Here is a 26,864-nt window from a genome sequence, read left to right on the forward strand (position 1 = left end):
ACTGTGTATTTATTTGGTACATTTAAGTTATTGTGATTTAGCAAGGTCTTTCATTATTTTATTTTTATTTATTTGTTGGTTTTATATATACATGTATAGTTAATATTTACTTTTTATATTATCTGTGTATACCTCTGTCTTTCTTATCTTTTTTCCCCCCACTTGGAATTTGTTTAAGCCCAGACAGATGGAAGAATAATAGTTTAGATGGTTATTGGTTCTAGCTCTCTAAATGAACTTAAATAAATAATCTTTTTATTTAAAGAAATAGAAATAAGATAAGAAGAACCCTTTACGGCACTAGATGTAACCTTTTTAAAGAGTGTAAATAGAAGTATATTGATAATATCTGACTTATTAATAGTAAAGAAATCATTATGCGTGTGCTTGAGAATGTAACACAAAATTAACCCAAATTGTTTTAAAAGAATTTCATTTTTTTTAGTCATGGATAGTCACAGTCTTTGTTGATAAATGTTGTTAAATATTATAATTCTATATTTTAGAGATTGTGGTTATTCTCAGTAGTGAGCAGCAGAGGGCGCTCTCTGAACGACAGAAAGCATTTCCGGACGTAAAAATCCGATTCATGATCATACCTTAATTAATAACCATAATCAGTCCAACTAGGAATTATTATAAGCTGTGACGTGCTAAAGACATTTTGAGTTTATATAATTATAATAATATTTTATTTCTGCCGTTATAATGAAGGCCTACACTACCCACAATCCCACAGGGTGTTCTGGCGGACTAGAGACGCCGCTGTTACTATGGAAACGTAGTTAAATTTAAAAAATTTAATTAAAAATGATTAGCTATAACCTTTCCCCGCAGCCACCACCCCAATTAACAGCAAAAAACAAAACAAAAAACAAAATAAGCAAAAACAACAACAATGCAACAACAATGCAACAGCAACAACAATAATGCAAGAACAAAAAACAACAAAGCATTATCAACAACAACAATAAAAGAACAACAAAGCAACAACAACAATAAAAGAACATAAAAAAAAACAAAGCATTATCAACAACAAAAGCAACAATAAAAGAACAAAGCAACAACAACAAAACCTCCAGCATGTGTTTTCTTTGCTGCATCAACATCACTGACATTAAACCGTGATTTCTGTCACACGAGTAGACATACAGAGGAGCAAAGCTGCCCGGTGGGCGTAACCAATAGAAAACAGCGGGCGGGACCAAAGTGATGTTGCCAGATTAATCCGTTTAGAACTGTATTAACACAACTGTGATGCTTTTGTAGATTATTTTCAATTGTTTATTTTTTAAATTCATGCTTTATCTGGTAATAAAATTCAGAGTTATATGTTTTCAGTTCACAACGTTTAATAATACTAATAATAGTGTTAACACAAAAAAAATGAAAGAAGAAAGCTACATATATTTTCAGTTATTGCTGCATAATTAACTGTTTTTAAAATGATCACTTTATAATAAATAAATCACAGGTCTATTCATATGTTTTAACGGTCTGCCTGATTAAATAATAATAACATCTTTTATTATTTGTTGTTATGTTTCGGTTTATTTTAAAGGATTAAAAAATGATAAAGTGCCTGAAACTATTTTATTCCTAGTGATTTCATTAATAAGCCAATTTTATAGTAATTATTCTTGTAGTTATTAACACTGGTCTGTCATGAAGACTGTATTAGAATCTTGTTGCACTCTGGCAACCCGGGTAGCTCCAAACTGGCAACCCGAGCGCGCGCTCGCTCGCTCCGCTCACTTTTCTGCGCCGCGCCTTCATGAACCTGCTTCCAACTTCTCCAAGTGCTGGAGAGCAGTCTAGATGATGTTTCTGCGGTGGAATTCGAGCTGAATTCCAGGATTCTGTGTGGAAGGAATATTATTTGTGTGTTGGTGTTGATGACAGTCGGATCTCCAGCCTGCACGCGCATGAAAGGAACTTCAGGAGTTTTAGGAGTTTCAGGAGTTTTAGGAGTTTAGGGATGCAGAATGGATCCCAAATCAGAGATCCTGCTTCAGACTACGGGCTGCACATGGCTGAGTCCCATCAGCAAGTTCCTGGGAGTTCCACTGGATCAGGTGAGATCCTTGGTGAAGTTCTTAGAAATTGAAACTGTGATCGAGATGAATGTGAAGTTTGGTACAGCCTCAGTTTCATGAGGTTTATTTGTTTCATTTTGGTTTTTGAGGAATTTTGGGCCAGTGTGTGTGTGTGTGTTGTAGATACAAGACTAGATCTTTGCCTGTTCTTCTCCATCGTAGGTGAACTTTATCATGTGCCAGATGTTTGGTCTGGCTGCTGCCTTCTGGTTTCGGCTGTGTCTCAGTCCTCAGCGAGTTGGTCCAGCTGTGCGTCACGCCGTCGCTAGTTTCTTGGGGTCGTTCTTCGTTATATTCTGCTTTGGATGGTAAGAGCAATGCAGTGTAATTCTTTGGCTGAATCCGAAAGTATGAGAAACCTGCAGGACCTGTCTGGTGACACCTCTCACACACTTCACCTGCTGACAGATGTTGGTTGATTATGCACTACCTGAAACCTTGTGTTATCCTGCAGGTATTCCTTGCACGTCTTCGTCCTGACGCTCATCTGCTACATCATCCTGCACAGAGCGAGTGTACGCACCGTTCACTGGTAAGAACCTCCTCAGCTGGACGCTTCTCAGACACACTGTACGGACGTTAGTTGTTGCTTCACACGCAGGATGAAAGGCACGTGGACGCACCTGATAATCTCGTTCTGCAGCCTGGTGATGCTTTTTAAAGAAAAGGAATGTAGGCGAGGTTTGGTGGTCGCTCAAGACCCGGTTTGTCCAGAATGAGCTGGACGTATGGAGCTGTGAAACTCACCAACAAACACAATTCACGTATGCAAAAGACGTTTCGTTTTTCATCATTTTGGAGACATCAACACCAAAACACGATGGGTCATTCTGTTATAAGAAAATAATCTTAAGAAAATAAGAAAAACAGCGGTGCAATGCAAAGTACAGATACGGTTAGTACCCTGAAGTTCCCAAGCGTTTTATTCCTGTTCTATCACAGCAATTTGCCAAAGATAAAAAAAAATATTTATTAAAGAACGACGCATCATACTTTTTATCCATTTAGAGTTACATTTGTGGAATGTTGTGGAAAAAAAGTCACGACTTACGTTATAGCAGCTATAAACAGTCATTCCCTCACTACCCTCTCTTTTTTATCCTCTCTTAAATGTAACAAGAAAAAAAAATGCAGCTTTGTCAGAAAACTTTGCAGAAAAATTACAGCTTTACCTCTGACTGTTACAAAGTGCTGACACTGGAGACTCCTTCCATAAATGGTTTAAAATGTAATATTTTCTTTGCTAAATGACATTTATTTCTGTGAAAGATCTGTTTATTATTTATTAGTCTTGGATTATGGAGATCGTCAACTGTACGAGTCCCTGTGATTGAGCACTATAGAAATGATAATGTATCAGGATGAGCGCATTAATATAAACCTGCGCTACTTTCAGAGCTGCTATTATAGAAAATTCATCAACACCTTCTGACTAATCAGAGTCCCGAATTCAATAGAGGTCTGGGATAAGCTCCATATTTTTTATTGTTAAATAAGAATTGGGTAAAATAAGTGTTTACCTTTCAGAAACAGTTTCTATGTAAAACCCATTTACGAGGCAAAGAACCCGTAATTATTCATCCAATCAACCCTTAAAGAACCCTTTTTTTTCTAAACGAGTACCAAGAAGCTAAATGCTAAACGCCTGACAGGTTCTAGGTGATAAGAAGAATAAAATGAGAAATAATTTGTAGTTTGTACTGCACACTTACCCAGTTAATACATACACTTTTAGAAAAAAAGGTTCTTCAGGGGTTCTTTAAGGGTTTACTGGATAATAAAGGGTTCTAAGCTTCCAAAAAGCTGTCTACTCAGAACCCTTTCTGAAAGGGAAACTCTTATTGTAGGTTTCTAACCTTTACGAGTTCCTCAAGAGGCACAGACTGAAGCGGGTATACTCTTAGAACATTTATAACACTCATGTATTCTAAGATTTTTAATTTTTTTGCATTGTGGTGAGGGAACTGATTATAGCAGCTATAACGCAAGTGAGAACAGGAAGTAACTTGTTTCGTCGACATTCCACAACGTTAAATGTAACTATAAACAGCTAAAAAGTAAGACCTTTGGTAAATTGTTGTGGTGTAAGAGGAATAAAACACTTGTGGACCTGCTGTTATGGGAAAATAATCAACTTTGGGTTAGTAACTGTACGTCCGCTTCATCACACCACTCAGTATTTTACTATAACAGCATTTTACTTCCTTACATCTCGCACCTAGGACAAATAAGGAACGGAGTACATTTTTGTAGCTATACTAAAAAAAAAAAGAAAATAATTAGTATACAAGTGAAGGATAACAAGCTACAGTTTCTAGTTTATTCAAGCAGCACACAATTGTGAGAAAGCTGTTTTAATTAACAGATGGCTGTAAAAAAACTCAGTTGTGTATCAACTGTGTAAAATACATGAAATACAATTTTACGCATCTTAAAATACGTGAAATACAATTTTACGTATCTTAAAATATATGTAGTACAATTTTACACATCTTACAATACATGAAATACATTTTGCCTATCTTAAAATACACAAAATACAATTTTACACATCTTAAAATACACAAAATACAATTTTACGCATCTTAAAATACGTGAAATACAATTTTATGCATCTTAAAATACGTGAAATACAATTTTACGTATCTTAAAATATATGCAGTACAATTTTACACATCCTACAAAACATGAAATACATTTTGCCTATCTTAAAATACACGAAATACAATTTTACGTATCTTAAAATATATGCAGTACAATTTTACACATCTTACAATACATGAAATCCATTTTACAGTTTTAAAGGTTACGTTTCCTTTTTATACGATACTATATTCTCTATAAAATGAGGTGTTTTGTTCATAGATGCTAAAATGACTTGCAAATGACTTGCACCTGTATAATATTTTACTTTGTGCTATTATCATGCTTAACAAAGTGCCTTGTGTTTGATATTTATCATCTGAGTACTCGATAAGTGCATGAACTATATATATATATATATATATATATATATATATATATATATATATATATATATATATATATATATAGCCAAAATGAATAAATATCAGTATTCCTATCTGTAAAGAGCCTAATCCTGTTAATTTATTCTTAACGCTAAGTCTCTGCTAACATGTTTTATGTGGTTTGGTTCAGGTACACAATGATTGCTGCGATGGGATACCTCACGGTGTGCCAGGTCAGCAGGGTCTTCATCTTCAACTACGGTATCCTGGCCACGGACTTCTCAGGGTGGGTCTCAAAATGGTGGCGCCGTCTTTTTTCTACAATCTGGTGGTGAATGGACGTACAGCTAATACCATTCAGCACAACATCGCACGACGAAAAGATGAATCAAGTGGAAGGAGAAAAGAAATCTGAAGTGAGAAGAGTTAATTAGGCCTCTGCTGACGATTAATAATAATAATAATAATAATAATAATAATATATTTATATTGTATTGTAATAATGGAAACTTAGTTTATGTTAGCTAGCTAGCTAGGAGTAACAGTAAAGAATTACAAGTATGACTTGAAAAAAATCCTCTTAGAAATCTTGCTAGGCTAGCCAACTAGCTTTAGCAGTGATAACTAAACGTATTTACTGACATAATATACTTTAAATATCTAATACTGTCAGGTTAACTCATGATAGATAGATTTACAAATGTAATTTAAAAATCTTGTGGGAAATCCTGTCAGGTTTGTTTATGTTAGCTGGCTAGTGGTAACACTAAAGATTTACAAATATAACATCTCAGAAATCCTGTCACACTAGCCCACTAGCATCAGCAGTGATTAATTATAATTAGGTATTAATATGGCTTAAATATCTTCTCAGAAATCCTATCAGGGTAGCTTATGTTAGCTAGCTAGCTAGGAGTAGCCGTAAAGATGGACAGTTATGACTTTCAGAATTCCTGTCAGGCTAGCTGACTAGCTTTAGCAGTAATAATTATAAAAGTGTATTAATACGATTTAAATATCTTCTCAGAAATCCTGTCAGTTTAGTTTGTGTTAGCTAGCTAGATAGTGGTTAAGATTTACAAACTTGACTGTCAGAAACCCTCAGGTTAGCTAATATTATGCGTCTGGCTAGCAGTAACAGAGAAGGTTTCTGTCAGTTTAGGTCATGTTAGCTAGCTAGTAAGCATTATCAGTCATAATTATGAATATCAGTTAGCTCATGTGCTAGCTGAGTGTTGTTAGCATAAAGATTATGACCAATTATACATTTGATTTGAGTTGATTCCCTTTCAGAAATCTGGTTAATTGAGCTAATTAGCTAGCTGGCAAGCTTTAGCAGTGAAAATTACGAAATGTAAAACATAACATATTTTCTTTCAGAAATCCTGTCAGGTTAGCTCAAGTTAGCTAGCTAGAAGTAGCAGTAAAGATTATAAACGGTCATTAATTGATCTGAAATAGCTTGAAGATCCTTTCAGAAATCCTGTCATGTTATTTTATTTTAGGTTGCTAGCTTGCATTAGCAGTGAAGATTATGAACATATGCAAATATGACTGAACAATCCTCTCAGAAATCCTGCCAGTTTAATTCATGGCTAATGCTAGCAGTGAAAATTCTGTATACTTATAAACATGACTTATACTTATAAAAATGATCTCCTAAGATGTCCTAACAGGTTAACTAATGTTAGCTAGCTAGCATTAGCAGTACAGATTATGAACATGACATCTTAGAAATTCTGTCAGTTTAGTCCGTATGAGCTATCTGGCTAACATTAGCAGTGAATATATGAATATCGATGAAATGTGAGGTAAAATTCCTGTCAGATTAGCTCATGCTAGCTATATTTCTAACAAGATCTGTAAAAATATGCATATATTAATGCAAATTACATTTTAATTTCTAGTTGAATACCTCAATTTTTTTATAGATAGAATATCTTGATAATATTGTAAAACCTTGATAAAACGTTTAAACTATGCACTTAATTGTGACGATATAAAATTTAATATATGCCCATGTCTTGAGCCAACACAGAGTTGGAATGTGTCGCTATGGCAATTTCATATCATGATAATTTCCTCATAGATTATCACAGTTTATGATATTATTCACAATGCTGAATTTAAAAATGAACCTTCAGTCAGGGCGCTGTGTTTTAAAAAAAAAAAAACTAATGGATCAATTTAACCTTTAAACTTTATATTTAAAATGTCCACGATAACAGGATCATGGGCGTAGAATATTGCGATATACCTTAGAACTGATTATCTGTACATGTGTACATCAGATGAACAATTTTTAATGTAAATTAAAAATTTTATGTAGGAAAAGAAGAGAGACGTGTGATAGTATCATGGCGTGTACTTACACTTACACTTCGAGGCTTTTGTCATTGCTTTACGTTTACACACACACACATGCACACCCACACATTGAGAAAAAACGTCTCGGTTACTCACCTCAGCCACACCTTGCGCCTGGATTTCATTCCTTATCTGCTGATCTTGTTGGTTCTCTTTTGCTGAAAGTTTGCAACACACCCTTAAGCCAACAAAGGTGTGAGGTAATGCCGAGCTGGGCGGGTCACCTGTCCTTGCCGTGTGAGTGTGGCTCAGAAATCCCGCCCTCATTGTCGAGTACGAGCACTGCTTAAGACCTGTATTTACACTCATTCATTCGCTGAAAATGTATCTGATAATAGAGCTCTTAAAGGAACAGTATGTATAATTATGTCTTCAGACTTTAGGCCATACCCCTTACCTGAGTCTGATACTGGATATGGAGTTTCACCGATGATACCTGGAAACTTTTCACTGCGTAAACTTTTAGACAGCTAACTTAGCAAACGTTAGTGATAAACAAAATCTGGGTTGTCATGGTAACCTTATATTGGGATAGGTTTGATTAAATCAGTGAGAAAATCAAGATTACAGTAATTCTAGTGAGCTAGTTTAATATTTAACCAGCTGTCTAAGCTAGCTAATCTTAGGAGCACATACAGATCTTTCTAATTTGCATATTCATAGATTTTGATATTGAGCATAAACATGTACAGATGTTTTCTGTGTCAGAAAAAACTAAAGTCACAGCTTTATCTCCGCTGTTACAAAGTGCTGACACTGGAGACTCCTTCCATAAACGTTAAATAAACACATTTCTCTTTACAGAAACCTCATAGCGCGTCTGCTGTACACATCCCTGTGAATGAGCTGTTACCATGGAAACGATAATAGCCCATTAACATAAACCTGTGATTTGCAGCAGCACTACTAGAGACCTTCTGACCAATCAGAATGCAGAACTCAATAATGGGGCGGTGTAAAAAGCATGTAATGTGATCTTCTTTGAAAGAAGGTGGAACTCAAGCACCAGCGTATCTTCTTGATTTATGAGTAAGATGATAAATATCGAGGCTGATGTTTGAGAATGTTGAGAACAGATGGTCAGATGATGTTTACCAAAGCTCAGGGGTTCACCTGAATGCCTCATACCCTAAACAATCAGAGGTACATGAACATGGTTCAGCTCCACCAGGTTGAGGAGAACATGATGCTCTAACACGCACCAACGTGGTGCTTCTTCTTCTCCGCCGAGCTGTTTGACTCAAACTAGAAACAATGTTCAGTGTTGAGTCTAAAGCATTAGCAAACAATTTGAGACCGTGAAATCAGTTTGCACTACTAATGACTTGGCACCATTTCCCAAAGAATACACATTCAAATTTTTTATAACAGCTCAGAGTTTCACTTTATCTCCTAATGAAAAGGTCTATTGTAGAGATCCACTGGTTCAACACTGAAATCAGAGCTCTGAGTGTTTCCACTATAAAGAAATAGTTTGAAATATATACAATGAGGTCATTTGTCCAACAACATGTCCAATGTTTGTGTCTGTAGTTTTGCCCCAGAGCTACAGAGCTAACGTAGCTAACGGGTAATGGAGGTTTATCTCGGTGAAAAAAAAAACCGATCATCTGTATACGTGAATTAAACTTCATCATGAAGCTCAACACGGGAACAGAATCCCTTTTATCCACCCCCTTAGGCCACACCTTCCAACGGAAATGTGATGTGGGTGGTAATAAAATTCCATTTGTGTACCGGGACTAGAAGATCTTTTTTTTTTTTTAATAATGAGATTACGGAGTTTATTTGTGACGTTTCAGTAGAGGTATATTAAAAATTTGTTTTTTTTTGTATTTGTGGAAGAGATTTCCATGTTAGCTACATTAGCTTTGTAGCTCCACTTCAAAACTAAACATGAAAACTTCAGAAACCAAACTTGTCTAATCAACTAAAGTAAAAGTATTCGTTTAATAATTATTATTCCACAGTGCTGCTGAGTTCTGTATTGTGATCGGTCAAAAGAGAAGGTGTACACAGAGACAGAGACACACTCATTCACATTCACAGAGACGTGTATGGCAGACGCTCATTAAAAAAAAAAAAAAATCCACATGTAACTTTCCATTATTTATACATCATCTTTCTTTTTCCATACTAACCCTGTGATTTAAACACAACTCTGAAAGAAAAAAAATACCCTGATGACACAATACTATGATTTCCTCACTCTCAGACAGGAAGTGGCCACACCCACCAAAGAATGCACTTGTGTCAGCACCCAAGTCCTCTTTCCACGTGTCAACACATTATTTTATTCCATAGTTTCTTTTCTTTTTTTCTCCCCAGGCCACTGATGATGATGGTGCAGAAGATCACCACTCTGGCCTTTCAGCTTCATGATGGTAAGTTTCCCTCCACAACGCCACATCATTACAGCGATATACCACAAAAATGTGATAATAACATCAACAAAAAAAAAAAAAATGAATGCCCCAAAGGACATGTGTTTCTACAATTCTGCTAAAAGCTAACGAGGTCTTTACAAGTGAGTCACAGCTCCTGTGACCTCCATAGGTTGGAATTTAGTTCCCTAGTAACACCGTGAAACAAGCTAAAAACACAAACCAGCATTATAGTGAAGAGAAAAGCCTTCAGTCTTAATCTATGAATTAGCATTTATTAGCATGAATACAAACTACGTTTTCATGAATTTTGATACTTGTTAACCACAACCTAGCATAAATTGAATTAGCAGACTGATAAACAGACTAATGAATGAACTAGCATTACAATAAACTAGTATTATAGTAAACTTTGTAGTAATATAGTTTAATAGTTCGCTACTATTATAGTATAATGCATTATAGCATTATAGTAGAGCATTACGTATATCCAACCTACAAATTAGCATTATGGTGAACAGGCTAATTGATGAATTAGCAATATACTAAACAGGCTCAAATATATACTGCCATGATTTTGGCAAACAGGCTAAACCACTACCCAGCATTAGATTACTGTATAACCCACTACCCAGCATTATTATGGTACACAGGCTACTGTCAAGAGTCTAACCACAAACAACAAGGTAAACAGGTTAATGCTGCAAACTGACATTATGGTAAAGAGGCTAACCACAAACACAAACTAGCATTATAGTAAACTACCTAATAATCTACCGTATAGTATTGTAGCAGATTGCTGTATAAACTAGCGTTATAATACACATCCAAAACACAAACTAGCGTTATAGTAAACAGGCTAACTTACAAATTAACTAGCATCATGGTAAAAAGGCTAACCACAAACTAGCATAACAATAACAAACCACCGCATACTCCACCGTATAATATTATGGAAAACTACAGTATAAACTAGCATATAGTACTATAGCAAACTACTGTATAGTATTATATTAAACTACCATATAATCTACCATGTAATATTATAGTAAACTACCATATAAAATAGTATATAGTATTATAGTAAGCTACTGTGTGATCTACTGTATATTATTATAGCAAACTACCGTCTAATCTACTGTATATTACTACGGAAAACTACCATATAATGTACCATATAGTACTATGAAAAACTACTATACAAACTATCATATAGTATTATAGCAAACTACCATATAAACTACCTTATGGTACTATAGTAAACTACCATATAATCTACTGTATAGTATTATAGAATACTGCCATATAAACTAGCGTATAGTACTATAGCATGCTACTGTATAGTATTATATTAAACTACATACCGTATTATAGTAGACTACCATATAAACTAGCGTATGGTATTATAGTAGATTATCTTAAAACTAGCATTATAGTAAACAGGTTTAGTTTAGTCTTTACTGCTCGATTACTAAACTGAATTCTGTGTGTTTTACTTTCAGGAAAGTGTCGCAAGCAGGAGGAGCTCACTGCGGAACAGAGACGTCTGGCTGTAGTGTATGCACACACACACACACACAGTTCAGGTTGACAAGATAGCAATATTAGATCAATTAATATGTTTCGATATATTTCTATAGTCTACAATAATATTTTTTCCCTGACCACATAGTAGCAAAACATATTCACATAATATTAATTTACTAATTAAATATTATCTGTGCCATAATTCATTAATTCTTCTGAAAAATATATAATTATGTAATTTAAATGTAATTTATCTAATTAATTTATTTTCAACTAGCATTTAGAGCCGAATTCTAAACTTATACATTAATTTATTAATTAAATATATAAATACAAATGTGTCCTTAATGTGATGTTTATTTTTTAACTGGCAGTTCTCAAGCATGTCACACTTTCCTGAGGCTAAATCTCAAATTGCATGGTTTAATATTGTATCTAGCGCACTATGCAGCATCTACAATGCCATTATGTATGTATATACACACTATGTAGTGAGCGTACGCAGTGAACAGGACGTCATTTAGAATTCGGCTTTAAAGTGAACCCGCATAAAGATAATAATAATAATAATAATAATAATAATAATGATGATAATAAATAACTAATCTAAAACAAAAGTTTAGAATAAAATTATGATTGTGTTGTTATTTTTTTGCTGTTGCTTTTTTTGTGATATGGACACATAGTGTAGCACTACTGCTAAAGTTTATTACTGTGCAAATCCATTTACAGACTAAATCTTGTACCTAATTCAAATTCCTAATTATTTAGTCGAAGTTTATCTGCTCAGTCGGGTTTCAGTGGGTCTCGAACAGCCTCGTCTTTTAGACTGTAATTTCTGCTGTCCTGCCACAGGCTTCGTCTCCTTTGTAGCTAAACCAGTCTGTCAGCATGTGTTGGCTGTCAATACAATACACCCGCTCTGTGAAGAGCTCCATTACAAAGCTTGATTAAAAATAGCAAAGAAAATAAAAGAAACATGACAGAAGTGTCAAATAAAAAAAAATCTATTAAAAGAGATCCTGAGAGAGTCCATGTTTCGTATCATCTTTAACATACATTACATCTTTACATACATTTAATAAATGTAAAAAGAAACCAAAATCTATACTTTCCCCCAAAGTGATGGATGAATTGTTTTACACATGGGCAAAGTCATATTTGGTAAAATGCAAAAAAAAAAAATGACAGCTAGTGAATATATCTTGAATATAGTCAAATTTATCTAATATTTCCTATTACAACAAATCAAATATAAGATTACTAAAACCTAGTTCTAGACATTTTTATTAACTTCAAGCTTGGAATTGTCTAGAAACTTGTTCTATTGACAGATAATTTTGCTAATTTTATGCATTTATTTCTACAAAGAAGAAAGATTATCTTCTTTGTAGATAATTTAAATTATCTGCTAAATATAAAGCTTGAAATGAGTTAAAAAAATATCTAGAAATAGGTTTAATAATCTTATATTTGGTTAATTGTAATCATTATAATAGGAAATACGAGATAAATCCAACTATATTCAAGATATTTTTAGATATGCTTATTAAGATGTCAGTTTTTGAAGTGTAAAATCCAAAAACTTTCTAAAAACTTTCGTTTTGGATTCTAAAATCCAGAAAGTTTTTTTTTGTATTTATGTGTAAAAATTTTTTTGAGGGATGGGTGCCAATAATTTTGGAACCTTTTTTTTTTTTTTTTTTTTTTTTTGGAGGAAATACTACCACTTAGAAACTTAGGTCTTAGTGTGAATAATTGTATTTTCCGCACAACTGTTAAATATTGTGTGGTAAATGTATAAATGTAAATAACTGTGCACACATAATGTTTAATTTATCAAATCATTTCACCCCACTTTTTTTAAAAGCCGCCAATAGTTATGAAATGAAGTCAATGCTTATTAAGGGTTTGTTAAGTGTTACGGAAGAACGTTCACTCAACCATGTTTATGTTTTAAACCCCGATATAATTCCCGAGATTAAACTCAGAGATTATTCCTGAGATTAAACCCCAAGATTGAACCCCGAGATTAAACCCCGAGATTATTCCAGAGATTATTCTCAAGATTAAACCCCAATATTATTCCCGAGATTAAACTCTGAGATTATTCCCAAGATTATTCCTGAGATTAAACCCCAATATTATTCCCGAGATTAAACCCCAAGATTAAACCCTGAGATTATTCCCGAGATTAAACGCCAAGATTAAACCCTGAGATTATTCCCAAGATTATTCCTGAGATTAAGCCCCGAGATTAAACCCCAAGATTATTCCCGAGATTAAACCCCAAGATTATTCCCGAAATTAACCCCTGAGATTAAACCCCGAGAGTGTTCCTGAGATTAAACCCTGAGATTAAACCCCGAGAGTGCTCCAGAGATTATTCCCGAGATTAAACCCTGAGATTAAACCCTGAAATTATTCTAAATTAATAATACTGAGAGTGTGAGTTTGTGAAGAGGAAGGTCGTCCTGATGACTTGAGTGCACTTGAAGGGTGTGTGTGTGTGTGTTTATAAATGTGTGACAGGGCAAGGATGAAATGAGATGAGTGATCAAGAAAAAAAAAAGCGTGGGCGAAATTCCAAGAAACGAAGAAAGAAGCGACTGAACGTTTGACCTGTAGCACATTATTCATGTACACGTCAGCACTGTTTCAGCTCCGTCTGCTCACACACCTCTCTTCTGTAGCTCAGCTGTTAACTAGCATTACAGAAAACAGGCTAAAAGACAAACACTGAAGTCAGTATGCTAAAATATGAACCTATAAAATGCTACAAAATGATCTAGTAATATAGTAAACATGTTGAAATACTAATAAGCATTATATATATATATATATATATATATATATATATATATATATATATATAGCAAACAAGCTAAAACATGAACTAGCATTACAGTAAGCAGGCTAAATCTTGAATTAGCATCACAGCATGCAGGCTAACTTATTCGGATTTAAGGCAAATGTCGTAACTAGCACAAACTAGCATTATAGTAAATTATAATACCGACTAAAACATGAACTCGCATTGTAGCAAATTTACTAAAGTATTGAAATTACGTGCTGAATTAAGTGGCCAGGATAATGTGATTTAAGGCAACACAAGTTAAAATTACATCATTTTAGTGTTTACGTTGATGCTGGCTAACATATGAACTAGCATTAACACTGTTATATGAACTGTTAAATGTTTAACTGTTATATTAAGCAGTCCATAACTGTAAGTTAGCATCATAGAAATCAGGCTAACCTTTTAACTAGCAATACAGTAAAAATCCAATAATACAAACTGGCATTGGAGTATCCATGCTAAAACATTAGCTTACTAAAATGCAGAGTAAATGACCTGACTTAAGCAGTCAGGCTAATATGATTAACTGCAACGCAAATGAAAATGCTAATTTTAGCGTTCACTTTGATCTGAAAAAAAAAAAAAAGTTGTGATTGTCAGAGTGAAAATTAGCATTTTAGCTCACTGTTGCTAAAACCAACAGCCGTGAGTGCAGTAAAGTTTCATATTGTTTTGTATGTTTGTGTGGAAAAGTGCTGCTGTAAGGTCAGGTTTAGCCTGTTAGAGCTAACCTGATTAGCCTGACGACGTTAAGCTAATGAGATTTAGCGTGTTTTTAATGCTACAGCACCCAGCCGTCGCTGCTGGAGTATCTGAGCTACACCCTGAACTTCATGAGCGTCCTGGTCGGGCCATGCAGCGACTACAGTGACTACACCAAGTTCATCGAGGGACACCACGTTCACAGCAAACTCAAACACAACGTGCAGCACAACGGCTACGATGTGCAAGCAGAACCCTCGCCTGTGGTGAGAGACAAAGACTGATACACACACACACACACACACACAAACTCAAAGAATGGTTTATGCTAGCATAAACCAGAGGGAAGTTAGCATAAATTAGAAATCTTAGCAAGTAGAAACATACTGGATAATTATTATTCAAAAAATAATTAAATATAATAATAAAAAAAAATTAAAATTGTCTTATTTCCTTGCCAGATATTTAGCTTTTTAAAATTTTTTTATTTATATATTTTTTCATATTGGATAATAATTATTCAAAAAATAATAATTTCTTTGAATAATTTTTCAAAAAAATGTAAAATTGTCTTATTTCCTTGCCAGATATTTTACTTTTTTGAATTTTCTTTTTTTATTTTTTCATATTGGATAATAATTATTCAAAAAACAATTAAATAGAATAATTTTTCAAAAATTTTTTAAATTGTCTTATTTCCTTGCCTAATATTTAATTCTTCAATTTTTTTTTTATTTATCTAATTTTTTCATATTGGATAATAATTATTCAAAAATAATTAAATAATAGAATAATTTTCCATTTTAAAATTGTTTAAAATTGTCTTATTTCCTTGCAAGATATTTTGCTTTTTTAATTAAAAAAAAATTTTTAGTCCAATTTCAGTGACATAAAAAAGAATGAAAAAATGCAGGAGGCAAACTATGTCTAATTTATTTTTAAAAATATGTATAAATTGGTTGAATCTACTTATAAAGTATTTTAAAAAGTATTTATAAGAATCTGTATTATAAAGTATCTTTTAAAAATATAAAAAAAGAAGTAAAATTATTATCTAGTGGATAAAAAAGTTTCAGTGATTTAAAAATTATAATAATCGCAAACGTGAAATTAATTAAAATTTTGTATAAATATTTATAAATTCAATCAAATTATAAACAATAAAGACAAACAAAAAATAAGGAAATATTGAATAATGAAATCAGTCTATTGTAAATGCTATTAATAAATATAACTAGTGTTAAAAAATAATATAAATATCTAGGAAAAAAGCAAAATAGCAAAAAGAAAAAACTTGGCAAGGGAATAAGATTATTTCAGTTATTAAACAAGGGAAAAATAGATTAAAAAATAAAATTAATAAAATTGCCTGAAAAAACAAAGAAGAAAAACTAAAATAAAAAAAACAGCAAAATGCCAATAAAACAAAAAAAGAAATAAATTAAATAAAATCAAATTAAATAAAATCCAAGCTTAAAATTGACACAAATATTTAGAAATATGTTGAGTTTTATTTTATTATAAAATAATTATTTTATTTTGGAGAAATACTCTTAATACTGAGATAAATACTCTACGTTATTTAATAAAACTTTTTTTTCTGCAATGTTCTAACTAGCTGCAATTTTTTTCTGTAAAATGGCAGACCGTTATACAGCCTAGTGCATTGTGGGTATTATGATTGCTAACTGCTTTTACACTTTATAGCAAGCAAGGATCGTTAGCATGTGTACAATGAGCCGGTCGTCTTTTCCTCCCTCCACAGCGAGCTGTATGTGAGAAGTTGATGGTGTGTGTCGGCTGCCTCTTCTGGTTCTTCACCGTCACCAGAAGGTTCCCGATCGGCTACAACGTGGACCCACGGTTCATTAGCGACGCCTCGTTCCTCAGCAGATTGGCTTATGCCTTCGTCTCCATCCAGGCAGCTCGGCCCAAGTTTTACTTCGCGTGGACTCTCGGTGAGTCTGAGATCTTCATTAGTGTTCCTGTTGTGTGCTCAGGAACGCTAACGCAGAGCGGCTGTGTTAGCTCCATGGCGTGATGTGGCGTTTTTATAAGAACACAATGTAAGTGTTTGTAGATGTGACATTGCTACACAATGTGGCTGCTTGTTTGGTGTGTATTGTGTTTCTCAATGTCATCTGAGTGTATGAGATGTTCCTCTGTTCAGCTGATGCAGTCCATAACGCAGCGGGATACGGAATCAGCGGATTGGATCAGAATGGCCGAGTGTCCTGGGACCTGGTCTCTAACATCCACATCTGGGAAATCGAGGCAAGTTCATTTATTATTATTAAAAAAAAACAAAAAAAAGGTAACCATTAGGCAAGTTTTATTATACATCATCATCTACAACACTCACAATGTTATATACGGGACACTAAAATATTGGTATAAATAGAAATGTGCATGCGTCTTTAAATCCATATATGGAAATGGTTCCTGCTCTGAGTGGGCGTGGCTTAAAGGGAATGGGAATGTGGGCTTGTCTTTGAGGACCCATATGGACATAATTTCCATTTCATTTGTGTTTATAAATATTGTAAAGATCATGTGGTGATTCTAATACAACTCTGCTCAATGAACAGTCAGTGTTTACTTTAAAAAAAAAATAGTTTTGTCTTTTTCCTGATTCTAAAATGACTAATTTTGTCTTTCCTTAAACAGACAGCAACCAGCTTCAAATCGTTCATCGACAACTGGAACATTCAGACAGGAGTATGGCTCAAGCGGTACAAACTATTCTTCTTCTTACTATAATAATAATAATAATAATTATTATTATTATTATTATTAATGATGTTTAATCCTGTGTGTGTGTGTGTGTGTGTGTGTGTAGCGTGTGTTACGATCGTGTGCCGTATTTCCGGACACCACTGACATTCGTGTTGTCGGCACTGTGGCATGGAGTTTACCCTGGATATTACTTTACCTTCCTCACAGGCATCCCTATCACACTCACCGCCCGCGCTGTGAGTCTACACACACACACACACTCACACATACATACATACATACACACACACACACACACACACACACACACACACACACACACACACACACACTAGGGCTGGGCGATATTGCCAAATTAAAAATTCATGATTTTTTTTTCCAATTTTATGAATGATTCTAGATTACGATTTAATTTTTTTTTGTTCTTACATATTGCAATTGAAAAAGTATGCAATTGATTTATAAAGTTCTGATGAAATGCCACTGCAACTGAGAAGTCAACTTCTTCTCAACTCCGAGTTCCTTCCCTGTTTACGGAGTGACGTCAAATCATGGCAGCTGACAGCATCAAAAATAAACACAGTAAAACTTCTTACCTGTATATACAAGTATTAGCTTTAATCAACATACACATATGTAATCGTTTGTCAAATCTAAAACACAGTTCACTGTTTCAGAAAGAAAATATACATCACTCCTCCACATTAGCTGCCTAGCCACTTCGTCTGTCGAACATGCCGAGATCGAAAAATAAAGTAATTACGACGGAGAATTACGATTGGGATGCATTATATTTTACATAAACAATTACGTTGTTCATCTGACTTTTCAAAATTGTACCACTTCCGCATCTCTAAAATGAGATTTGAACATTTTTTTTGCTACGAGCTCAGTCCTCTCGAAGTGTTGCCTGTTTATCTTTTTTTTCTTTAATCTAAGCGTGCAGTGTTTGGAAGCGCAGGCTGTAGGAGGCGTTTATCATGTTAAGAAGGCTGTGTTTTTCCTTCATATAGGTTTAAACTTTTAAACAGCATTAATGGATGTTTTAATTCAAAATTTAAATATGTATGTGTGTATATATATATATATATATATATATATATATATATATATATACATATATATATATATATATATATATATATATATATATATATATATATATATATATGTAAACATGTACAATCTCGATTAGAAATTTAAATCGAGATTTTTTTTTTTAATTAAAATTTAAAATTGCGTTAAAACATTAATTCGAATTAACCGAATTATTTGTGAAATTCACCCAGCACTATTTGTTTCCCCTTTTTTTGATGGAATAAACTCAAAATAGTTTGAACGATAGTAAAGACGCTCAGGCAAGACACCTCAGTGACATGATGTATTTGTGAGTTTTTTTTCTTTTTAGTTCTGCATGCTTCTCCACACTAACTTCTACACTCTCCTCTTTGTCATGGTCGGCAGGTCCGCAGGAATTTCCGCCACTATTTCTTGCACTCTCGCTCCATCAAGCTGGCGTATGACGTCATCACCTGGGCAGCGACGCAGTTGACCATCTGTTACACCGTCATGCCATTCTTACTGCTGGCCGTGGAGCCGACGATCATCTATTACAGGCAAGAAACACTCGAGTTTAATTCCTCAGTTCCTCAAACCTGAGTCTTATTTTTTTTTTTTATTATTATTATTTAATGCTGCAAATTAATAAAAACATTTGCATCTGTTATCATTATGTTACGTGCATATAGAATTTGTTTATTATAGGTACATTTATGGGTGAAATTTCTTTTAAGAAGCTAATATCAGGATCTGTGAATAAAAATTAATATGCAAATTAGCTAACATTGCTACATATAGATAACTTAGCTAGCCAGTTAGCTAACTGCTAGTCGCTCAAATTAGTTACGAGCCTCGAGTTACATCCTCTTTTTCTCACTGATTTATTTAAACCTGCCAGAATATAGTTACTATGACAACCATCATCTCCATTCATCAACATAGTTTAGCTAGCTAGCATTGCTTAGCACACACGTTTTGCAGCTAAACATTTAAGGTATTACTTTAACTCTGTACTAATTTGCATAATTTCAATACATATTTTGTGACATCACAACCTGAATAGCTGGTTTGAAATGAAACCTGCATCTTTGTATCAGTGCCAGCGTGGAAGAGGAGTTAACCTTGTAAACTATCTTATTGATTTTAGAAAACATTAAATGAATCTTTGAGGACAAAAATGGTAAATAATTATTTTGTCTCTCAGGTCCATGTACTTCCATGTGCACATCATTAGCATTCTGGCGATGCTCGTCCTGCCCAGCAGACCCAGGAGGCCTGATCTCCATGCCCAGCACTCCAACAATAACGTGAAGGGAGAATAAATACCCTGCTGTGTGTGTGTGTGTGTGTGTGTGTGTGTGTCTGTGTGAGACTGCAGTGGCATGAGGGCTGCACAAAGGACGCTCTGTGTGAGCGACAAAGCGAGCTGGGCCGGCGTGTAACCGCCTGCCATAATGTGTCCTCACTCTCAGTTCATGAACACACACACACACACACACACTCTCTCTCCATGGATGATGAAGACTGAACTGTAGGTCTAAAAAAGGCTTAAACAGCGCTGTGTCACGCCACACTGCACCTAGCTATAATGAAGACAAGATGGACTCATCACATCTTTACTAAGTAAATTAATTGTCATTCTTAAGTATTTTTAAAACTTTAAACTTGGGGTATTACACAGGTTTGGGACCAGAGCATTAATTGTAAATTAATGTTGTCTAATATGTATTTATTATTAATTCATATGTTGTGTGTTTATATATATTAATATATATAAACACACACGGATCAGCTATAACATTAAAACCACTGACACAAAGTGAATAACACTGATTATCTCATTAAAATGGCACCTGTGTAAGGGGTGGGATATATTAGGTAGAAAGTGAACAGTCAGTTCTTGAAGTTGATGTGTTGAAATTAGAAAAAATGGGCAAGTGAAAGGATCTGAGTGACTTTGACCAGGGCCAAATTGTGATGGCTAGACGACTGGGTCAGAGCATCTCCAAAATGGCAGGTCTTGTGTGGTGTTCCCGGTATGCAGTGGTTAGTACCTACCAAAAGTGGTCCAAGGAAGGACAACTGGTGAACTAGTGACAGGGTCATGGGCGCCCAAGACTCACTGATGCACGTGGGGAGCCAAAGCTAGCCCGTCTGGTCCGATCCCACAGAAGAGCTACTGTAGCACAAATTGCTGAAAAAGTTAATGCTGGCTATGATAGAAAGGTGTCAGAACACACAGTGCTTCGCAGCTTGCTGCATATGGGGCTGCAGGCTGGACAGAGTGCCCATGCTGACCTCTGTCCACTGCCAAAAGCACCTACAGTGGTGACATGAGCATTAGAACTGGACCATGGAGCAATGAAAGAATGTCGCCTTGTCTGATGAATTACATTTTCTTTTGCATCATGTGGACAGCCAGGTGCGTGTGCATCCCTTACCTGGGGAAGATATGGCATCAGGATGCACTATGGGAAGAAGGCACTTTGACACGTACCACCTACCTAAACACTGTTGCAGACCAAGTACACCCCATTATGGCAATGGTATACTCTAATGGCAGTGGCCTCTTTCAGCAGGATAATGTGTCCTGTTAACACTGCAAAAATTGTTCAGGAATGGTTTGAGGAACATAAAGAGTTCAAGGTGTTGACTTGGTCTCCAAATTCTCAATCCGATCGAGCATCTATGGGATGCCCTGCACAAACAAGTCCGATCCATAGAGGCCCCACCTCACAACAGGACCTTACAGGACTTAAACGATCTGCTGCTAACATCTCGGTGCCAGATACATCAGCACACCTTCAGAGGTCTTGTGAAGTCCATGCCTCGACGGGTCTGAGCTGTTTTGGCAGCACAAGGGGGACCTACACAATATTAGGCATGTGGTTTTAATGTTATGGCTGATCTGTGTGTGTGTATATATATAATGTATAACATTGTGAGTTTTTGATAAAAAAAAAATATTTGGGAGCTACCTTTTTTAAAGATATCTTTTTGAATAAAAAAAATAAAGCGAGGTTTCAAATAAACAATTCATTTATTGTTCTTATCCTACATACAAATGCAGCCATGTGTTCATGTTTATGAGAAGATTACAGCTTCGACCAGTTAAAAGTGGGTGCTAAGTGCAATTAAAGTCTAATTTTAGTTCAATTGAGTCTTTCTTCACTAATTTACTAACAGATCTGAGGTAAATGTTGATGTTCTGGACAGTTCTGTCTTGTTTCCGTGGTCACTTTGTCTTTACACTGTCTGTATAAAGGACTTAAAGGCTACGTGTTAGCTAGCTAAAGTGTGGAGCCCAATCATTAGCTAACGTATCCAAAGTGTACAAAACACTTGTGCTGCAATATTGAAGCTTCTCAGTATGACAGTACTCATTAAACTGGATTAAAGGTTGATGCTAAGTGTAATTTAGTCTAATTTTATTTGAACAAAATGTTTTCTTACTAATTTAACAACACGCCTGAGGTAAATGTTGATGTTCCAGACAATCCTGTCTCATTTCCGCTGACACTGTGTTTACACTGTCTGTATAAAAGACTTCAAGGCTACGTCCTAGCTAGCATCCTAGCTAGTATATGTTGCACAACATTTCTCAGTATTGTGAAACCCATTAAACTTAGCAGTCAATGCCAAGTGTAATTAAAAGTAAAAAGTGCATTTTAAGTTGTACGTAGTCTTTTCTGAGTAAGTTACCAACATCTTGATGTTCCGCATGGTTCTGTCTCTTCACACTGTCTGTATAAAAGACTTCAAGGCTACATCCCTCATTTCAATCACTAGCCAGCAGATGCTCTGTGAATGTATTTCCTTTTCACCTAGCAGCAGACTTCTAACAAAACATTTGTGCTGCAATACTGACTAAGGGCAGAATCCATTAAATTTGGATTAGCAGTCAATGCTAAGTGAAATTATAGTGTAATTGTACTTTTATGGAGTCTTTTATTACTAATTCAACACATCTGATTTAAATGTTGATGTTTCTGATGGTTCTGTCTTGTTTCTACGGTCACTGCTACATGCTAGCTAGTTAAATTGTTAGCCTCAGTCATTGGCTATCTTATGCTCTGTATGTGCATGTTTCCCAGTTGCCTAGCAGCTGTCTTCTTACAGCTTTAGCCATTTGAAAGATTTTTTTTTCTTACTATTTGCCTTCTGATGTTACTTTTTTATACAGATCTGTGTTTGTATGCTTGAGGTTCATGTTGTAAAGCACTAATACCAACCAGTTACACAGAATTTTTTTTTTTAATGTTTTGGGTCAGTGTTGTATCAGTATTTGTGTAATCCAACCTGATGTTAGCCTTGAAGCTCTTATTATTTGGGAGTTACTAGAAAAGCCTGATGATGCTACACAAATACACTCAGTCATGGAGACTGGAACACACACTACATTATTGTTTATTCCAGGCAAGAATTCCTCACCATTTGTCACATTTCTTTATGATCCTCTGAGACCATGGACAAATCCAGCACTGCCTAGAATGTTCCAGAATTTTTCTTGAACAGGTTGAAAGGTACACGACTCCTCTGTCAAGCCATAAACAGAGAAGTGTTTGCATTTCCAACAGAAAGTCAAGTATAATATCCACTGCTGTGAAAAAGACAAACCCCTGTCCAGACGAGGGAGGACCTTCACAGGGGTCACCTTCTCCCCACAAATCAGCTGTGTTCCTTAAATTCCTGGCCATTTTTTTTTTCCAGGTAGTCAACACTTCTCCTGCTCTGTAGCTTCTTCTCCAAGCTCTCATTTCAAACAGAAGAACCAGCAGCATCATGTTGCCAGAGATTTCCTAAAATTCTAGAAACCCCAATGACTGATTTTAGACATCAAGTTCTTGGGTTCCTGTTCATTATTTAATTGACGTTATCCATTCCACAGACTTTGGTCCTCAGATTTCCACCACTATGTAAATAATGACTGGTTCAGCAGCATGGTGACACAATTGGTCCTAAATGTTAAGGCACTGATTATATACTTGAACCTTTGAACTTCACCTTATCCACTAGAGCAGTCTGAGTTTCCCAAGTCCTTCTCTGGTACATGAAGTTTTCAGCAAAGAGAGCTTTCCTTCCTCATCATTGTCCACACCATGGTCCCATTCACCTTGAGACTAGCAATTTATCAAATGCATCAAGTAAGCCCTCTCAATTTAATTTTAAGAATAGACATCATCACAAAGCAGCTTAACAGAAGAGGGCATTTAGACAGCATTTTTCTTCCTGTTCGCCTGTCAGTGCGACTGATTTAATAGATATGATGTAACGCCAAATTTTTAGCAGTTACTACTAGACATTTTCCAACCTGAATGCCAAATCCATGCAGGACTTCTGTGAGCTTCTCTTCCACTGGTGATTAATTGTTCCATTTATCTATCCATCTATTGTAGTGGTTGACTTTGACACATCCTTTAAGATCTTCTCATTCAGGTTTAATTACCCACACATTTGTCGTTCTCAGAAAAATAGTTGGAACGGAATCCAAAATGAAAATACAGCGTGTCCAAAAGTCTCCATACAAAGGGGGAAATTAACACTTTTTAGCAAAATGTGACTTTATTTACAAACTATCCTCATGATTGACATTTTTTTGTAAACACAGAATTTTGGCTCCCAGTTTGGTGACAGTGTGGTGTGTGATGTGCTTCCCATGTTTCCTGTTAAAGTCCATCTTCCCAATCCAGCCATGAAAATGATTTCGATATGTTCTTCTGTTCCCAAGGCATTCCGAAAGGCTATCTGAAAAAAATATATAACATAAACTAAACCTAAAAAATTTTGAAAGACATTTTGCCAAAAAAAAAAAGTGTTAATTTCACCCTATGAGACTTTTGAGACACCCTGTATAGTCTGGAGAGGTTTTTTTTTTTCTTTTTCCGTTAGTGTCATCAAAAATTTAAAATTCCTGCACAAAAAAAGTCGATAGCATTTTCCATCCATTTATTTTTAAGAATAATAATACACATTGGAAGTGGAAATTCACTTAAAATTTTAAGAGAGGATACTCTTTAAATATTCACAAATTAAATTTTGTGACAGACAGATTAGATGTACTAGCACAGAAACACAGACAGGGGGCAGTACGTGCACACACACACAGACAGACACACACAGACACACACACACAGACAGGGTGAAAGGTTTAGAAAGAGGAATTGGACCTGTAGGCTTTTGTGTCTTACATCCTGTTTTTGTGGTCTGTGGTTGAGTTTAAAACCCCTAACTGTTTACTGTAATATAGTTTAACACTCTTTTCGGCTTTTCTTCTGACGTGCGTGTACGTAATGTGCTAACCACACATAAAAATCCAGTAAGAGGACGACTGCAGCGTAGTTCATCAGTGAAAGCTGAGAATGAAAAAATTCATGGTTGGTTTGCATATGGGTAATTTAAAAAAAAAATTCCTCTTCAAGATGTAGGCAATGCCATTACTGCTGCATTCATTTGCATTCATCCTCGTTAAGTGCTCTGTCCTGGTGAGTGTGAGGTGGACCTGCAGCCTATCCCGGGATTACTGGGAGTGAAGTGGGAATACTGGTGACCCTGGAGCTGTGATGTTGCCGCACTAGCCGCTGCACCACCATGGCGCCTGTTACTCCTGAAAATGTTTGTAAAACCTTTTTGCCACTTGTGAGCTGTCCGTTAACGTGAATAAAGATTAATGTTGCTTTCATTAATTGAAGCAAATAAAATTTTAAGTTTCTTGGTCTGTCCATACAGCACGAGGGAAACATGCAATGTAGCACATGCACTTATTTGAAAAATCTCGATATTGCAAACTTTGACTGATTTAGAAGAAAATAATCAGTGAGCCAATGGCTTGTGAGCGAAAAGAGTTGACTCTTATTGGTGAGTTATGTCAAATGATGAGAATTAGAGGAGCGTGAGATTAGTGTTAGAGGAGCATTAGAGGAGCGTTAGAGGAGCATTAGCTTAGTGTTAGAGGAGTGTTAGTGTTGGAGGAGCATTAGAGGAGCGTTAGATTAGTGTTAGAGGAGCATTAGATGAGTAGTAGATTAGTGTTAGGTTAGCGTTAGAGGAGCATTAGATAAGCGTTAGATTAGTGTTGGAGGAGCATTAGGTGAGCGTTAGATTAGTGTTGGAGGAGCATTAGGTGAGCGTTAGATTAGTGTTGGAGGAGCATTAGGTGAGCGTTAGATTAGTGTTGGAGGAGCATTAGGTGAGCGTTAGATTAGTGTTGGAGGAGCATTAGATGAGTAGTAGATTAGTGTTGGAGGAGCATTAGATGAGCGTTAGATTAGTGTTGGAGGAGCATTAGGTGAGCGTTAGATTAGTGTTGGAGGAGCATTAGATGAGTAGTAGATTAGTGTTGGAGGAGCATTAGATGAGCGTTAGATTAGTGTTGGAGGAGCATTAGGTGAGCGTTAGATTAGTGTTGGAGGAGCATTAGATGAGTAGTAGATTAGTGTTGGAGGAGCATTAGGTGAGCGTTAGATTAGTGTTGGAGGAGCATTAGGTGAGCGTTAGATTAGTGTTGGAGGAGCATTAGATGAGTAGTAGATTAGTGTTGGAGGAGCATTAGATGAGCGTTAGATTAGTGTTGGAGGAGCATTAGATGAGCGTTGGATTAGTGTTGGAGGAGCATTAGGTGAGCGTTGGATTAGTGTTGGAGGAGCATTAGATGAGCGTTGGATTAGTGTTGGAGGAGCATTAGGTGAGCGTTGGATTAGTGTTGGAGGAGCATTAGATGAGCGTTGGATTAGTGTTAGAGGAGCATTAAGTGAGCGTTACAGGAGTTTTAGATAAGCGTTAGATTAGTGTTGGAGGAGCATTAGATAAGCGTTAGATTAGTGTTGGAGGAGCATTAGATGAGCGTTGGATTAGTGTTGGAGGAGCATTAGATGAGGGTTAGATTATTGTTAGAGGAGTGTTAGAGGAGCATTAGATGAGTATTAGATAAGCATTAGTAGAGTGTTAGATAAGCGTTAGAGGAGTTTTAGATAAGCATTACAGGAGTGTTAGAAGGGCATTAGATGAGCGTTAGACTAGTGGAGTCCAGTGGATACAATAATCAAATGCTGCTTTAGATGGCCATTGGGCAATAAAATAAGTGGAAGTGGACAAGAGGAAGTATTAAAAATAGGATTTCAAATGTTCTTTTAGATTCAGCTGGACATACAGATATGATCTCTCTCTT

General features: G+C 35.5%; 1 protein-coding gene across 1 annotated transcript; it reads left to right on the forward strand.

Annotated features, from left to right (window-relative positions):
* Positions 1-1,746: 1,746 nt before the first annotated feature.
* Positions 1,747-22,592, forward strand: mboat1 (membrane bound O-acyltransferase domain containing 1). The gene is made up of 13 exons (XM_053235042.1): positions 1,747-2,075; positions 2,259-2,404; positions 2,551-2,628; positions 5,256-5,351; positions 9,761-9,816; positions 11,319-11,373; positions 14,991-15,171; positions 16,671-16,863; positions 17,076-17,183; positions 17,577-17,637; positions 17,745-17,877; positions 19,106-19,257; positions 19,905-22,592. The coding sequence occupies exons 1-13, from the start codon at positions 1,986-1,988 to the stop codon at positions 20,020-20,022; spliced, it is 1,467 nt and encodes a 488-aa protein (XP_053091017.1). The 5' UTR covers positions 1,747-1,985; the 3' UTR covers positions 20,023-22,592.
* The last annotated feature ends 4,272 nt before the right edge of the window (positions 22,593-26,864 follow it).

Source organism: Pangasianodon hypophthalmus, chromosome 1, assembly GCF_027358585.1.
Source record: "Pangasianodon hypophthalmus isolate fPanHyp1 chromosome 1, fPanHyp1.pri, whole genome shotgun sequence".
Taxonomy (NCBI): domain Eukaryota; kingdom Metazoa; phylum Chordata; class Actinopteri; order Siluriformes; family Pangasiidae; genus Pangasianodon; species Pangasianodon hypophthalmus.

Coding starts and splice junctions, on each gene's coding strand:
- mboat1 (XM_053235042.1), top strand. CDS start 1,986: ATGGATCCCAAATCAGAGATCCTGCTTCAGACTACGGGCTGCACATGG. Junction 2,629..5,255: donor AGTGTACGCACCGTTCACTG/GTAAGAACCTCC, acceptor GGTTTGGTTCAG/GTACACAATGATTGCTGCGA. Junction 15,172..16,670: donor AAGCAGAACCCTCGCCTGTG/GTGAGAGACAAA, acceptor CTCCCTCCACAG/CGAGCTGTATGTGAGAAGTT.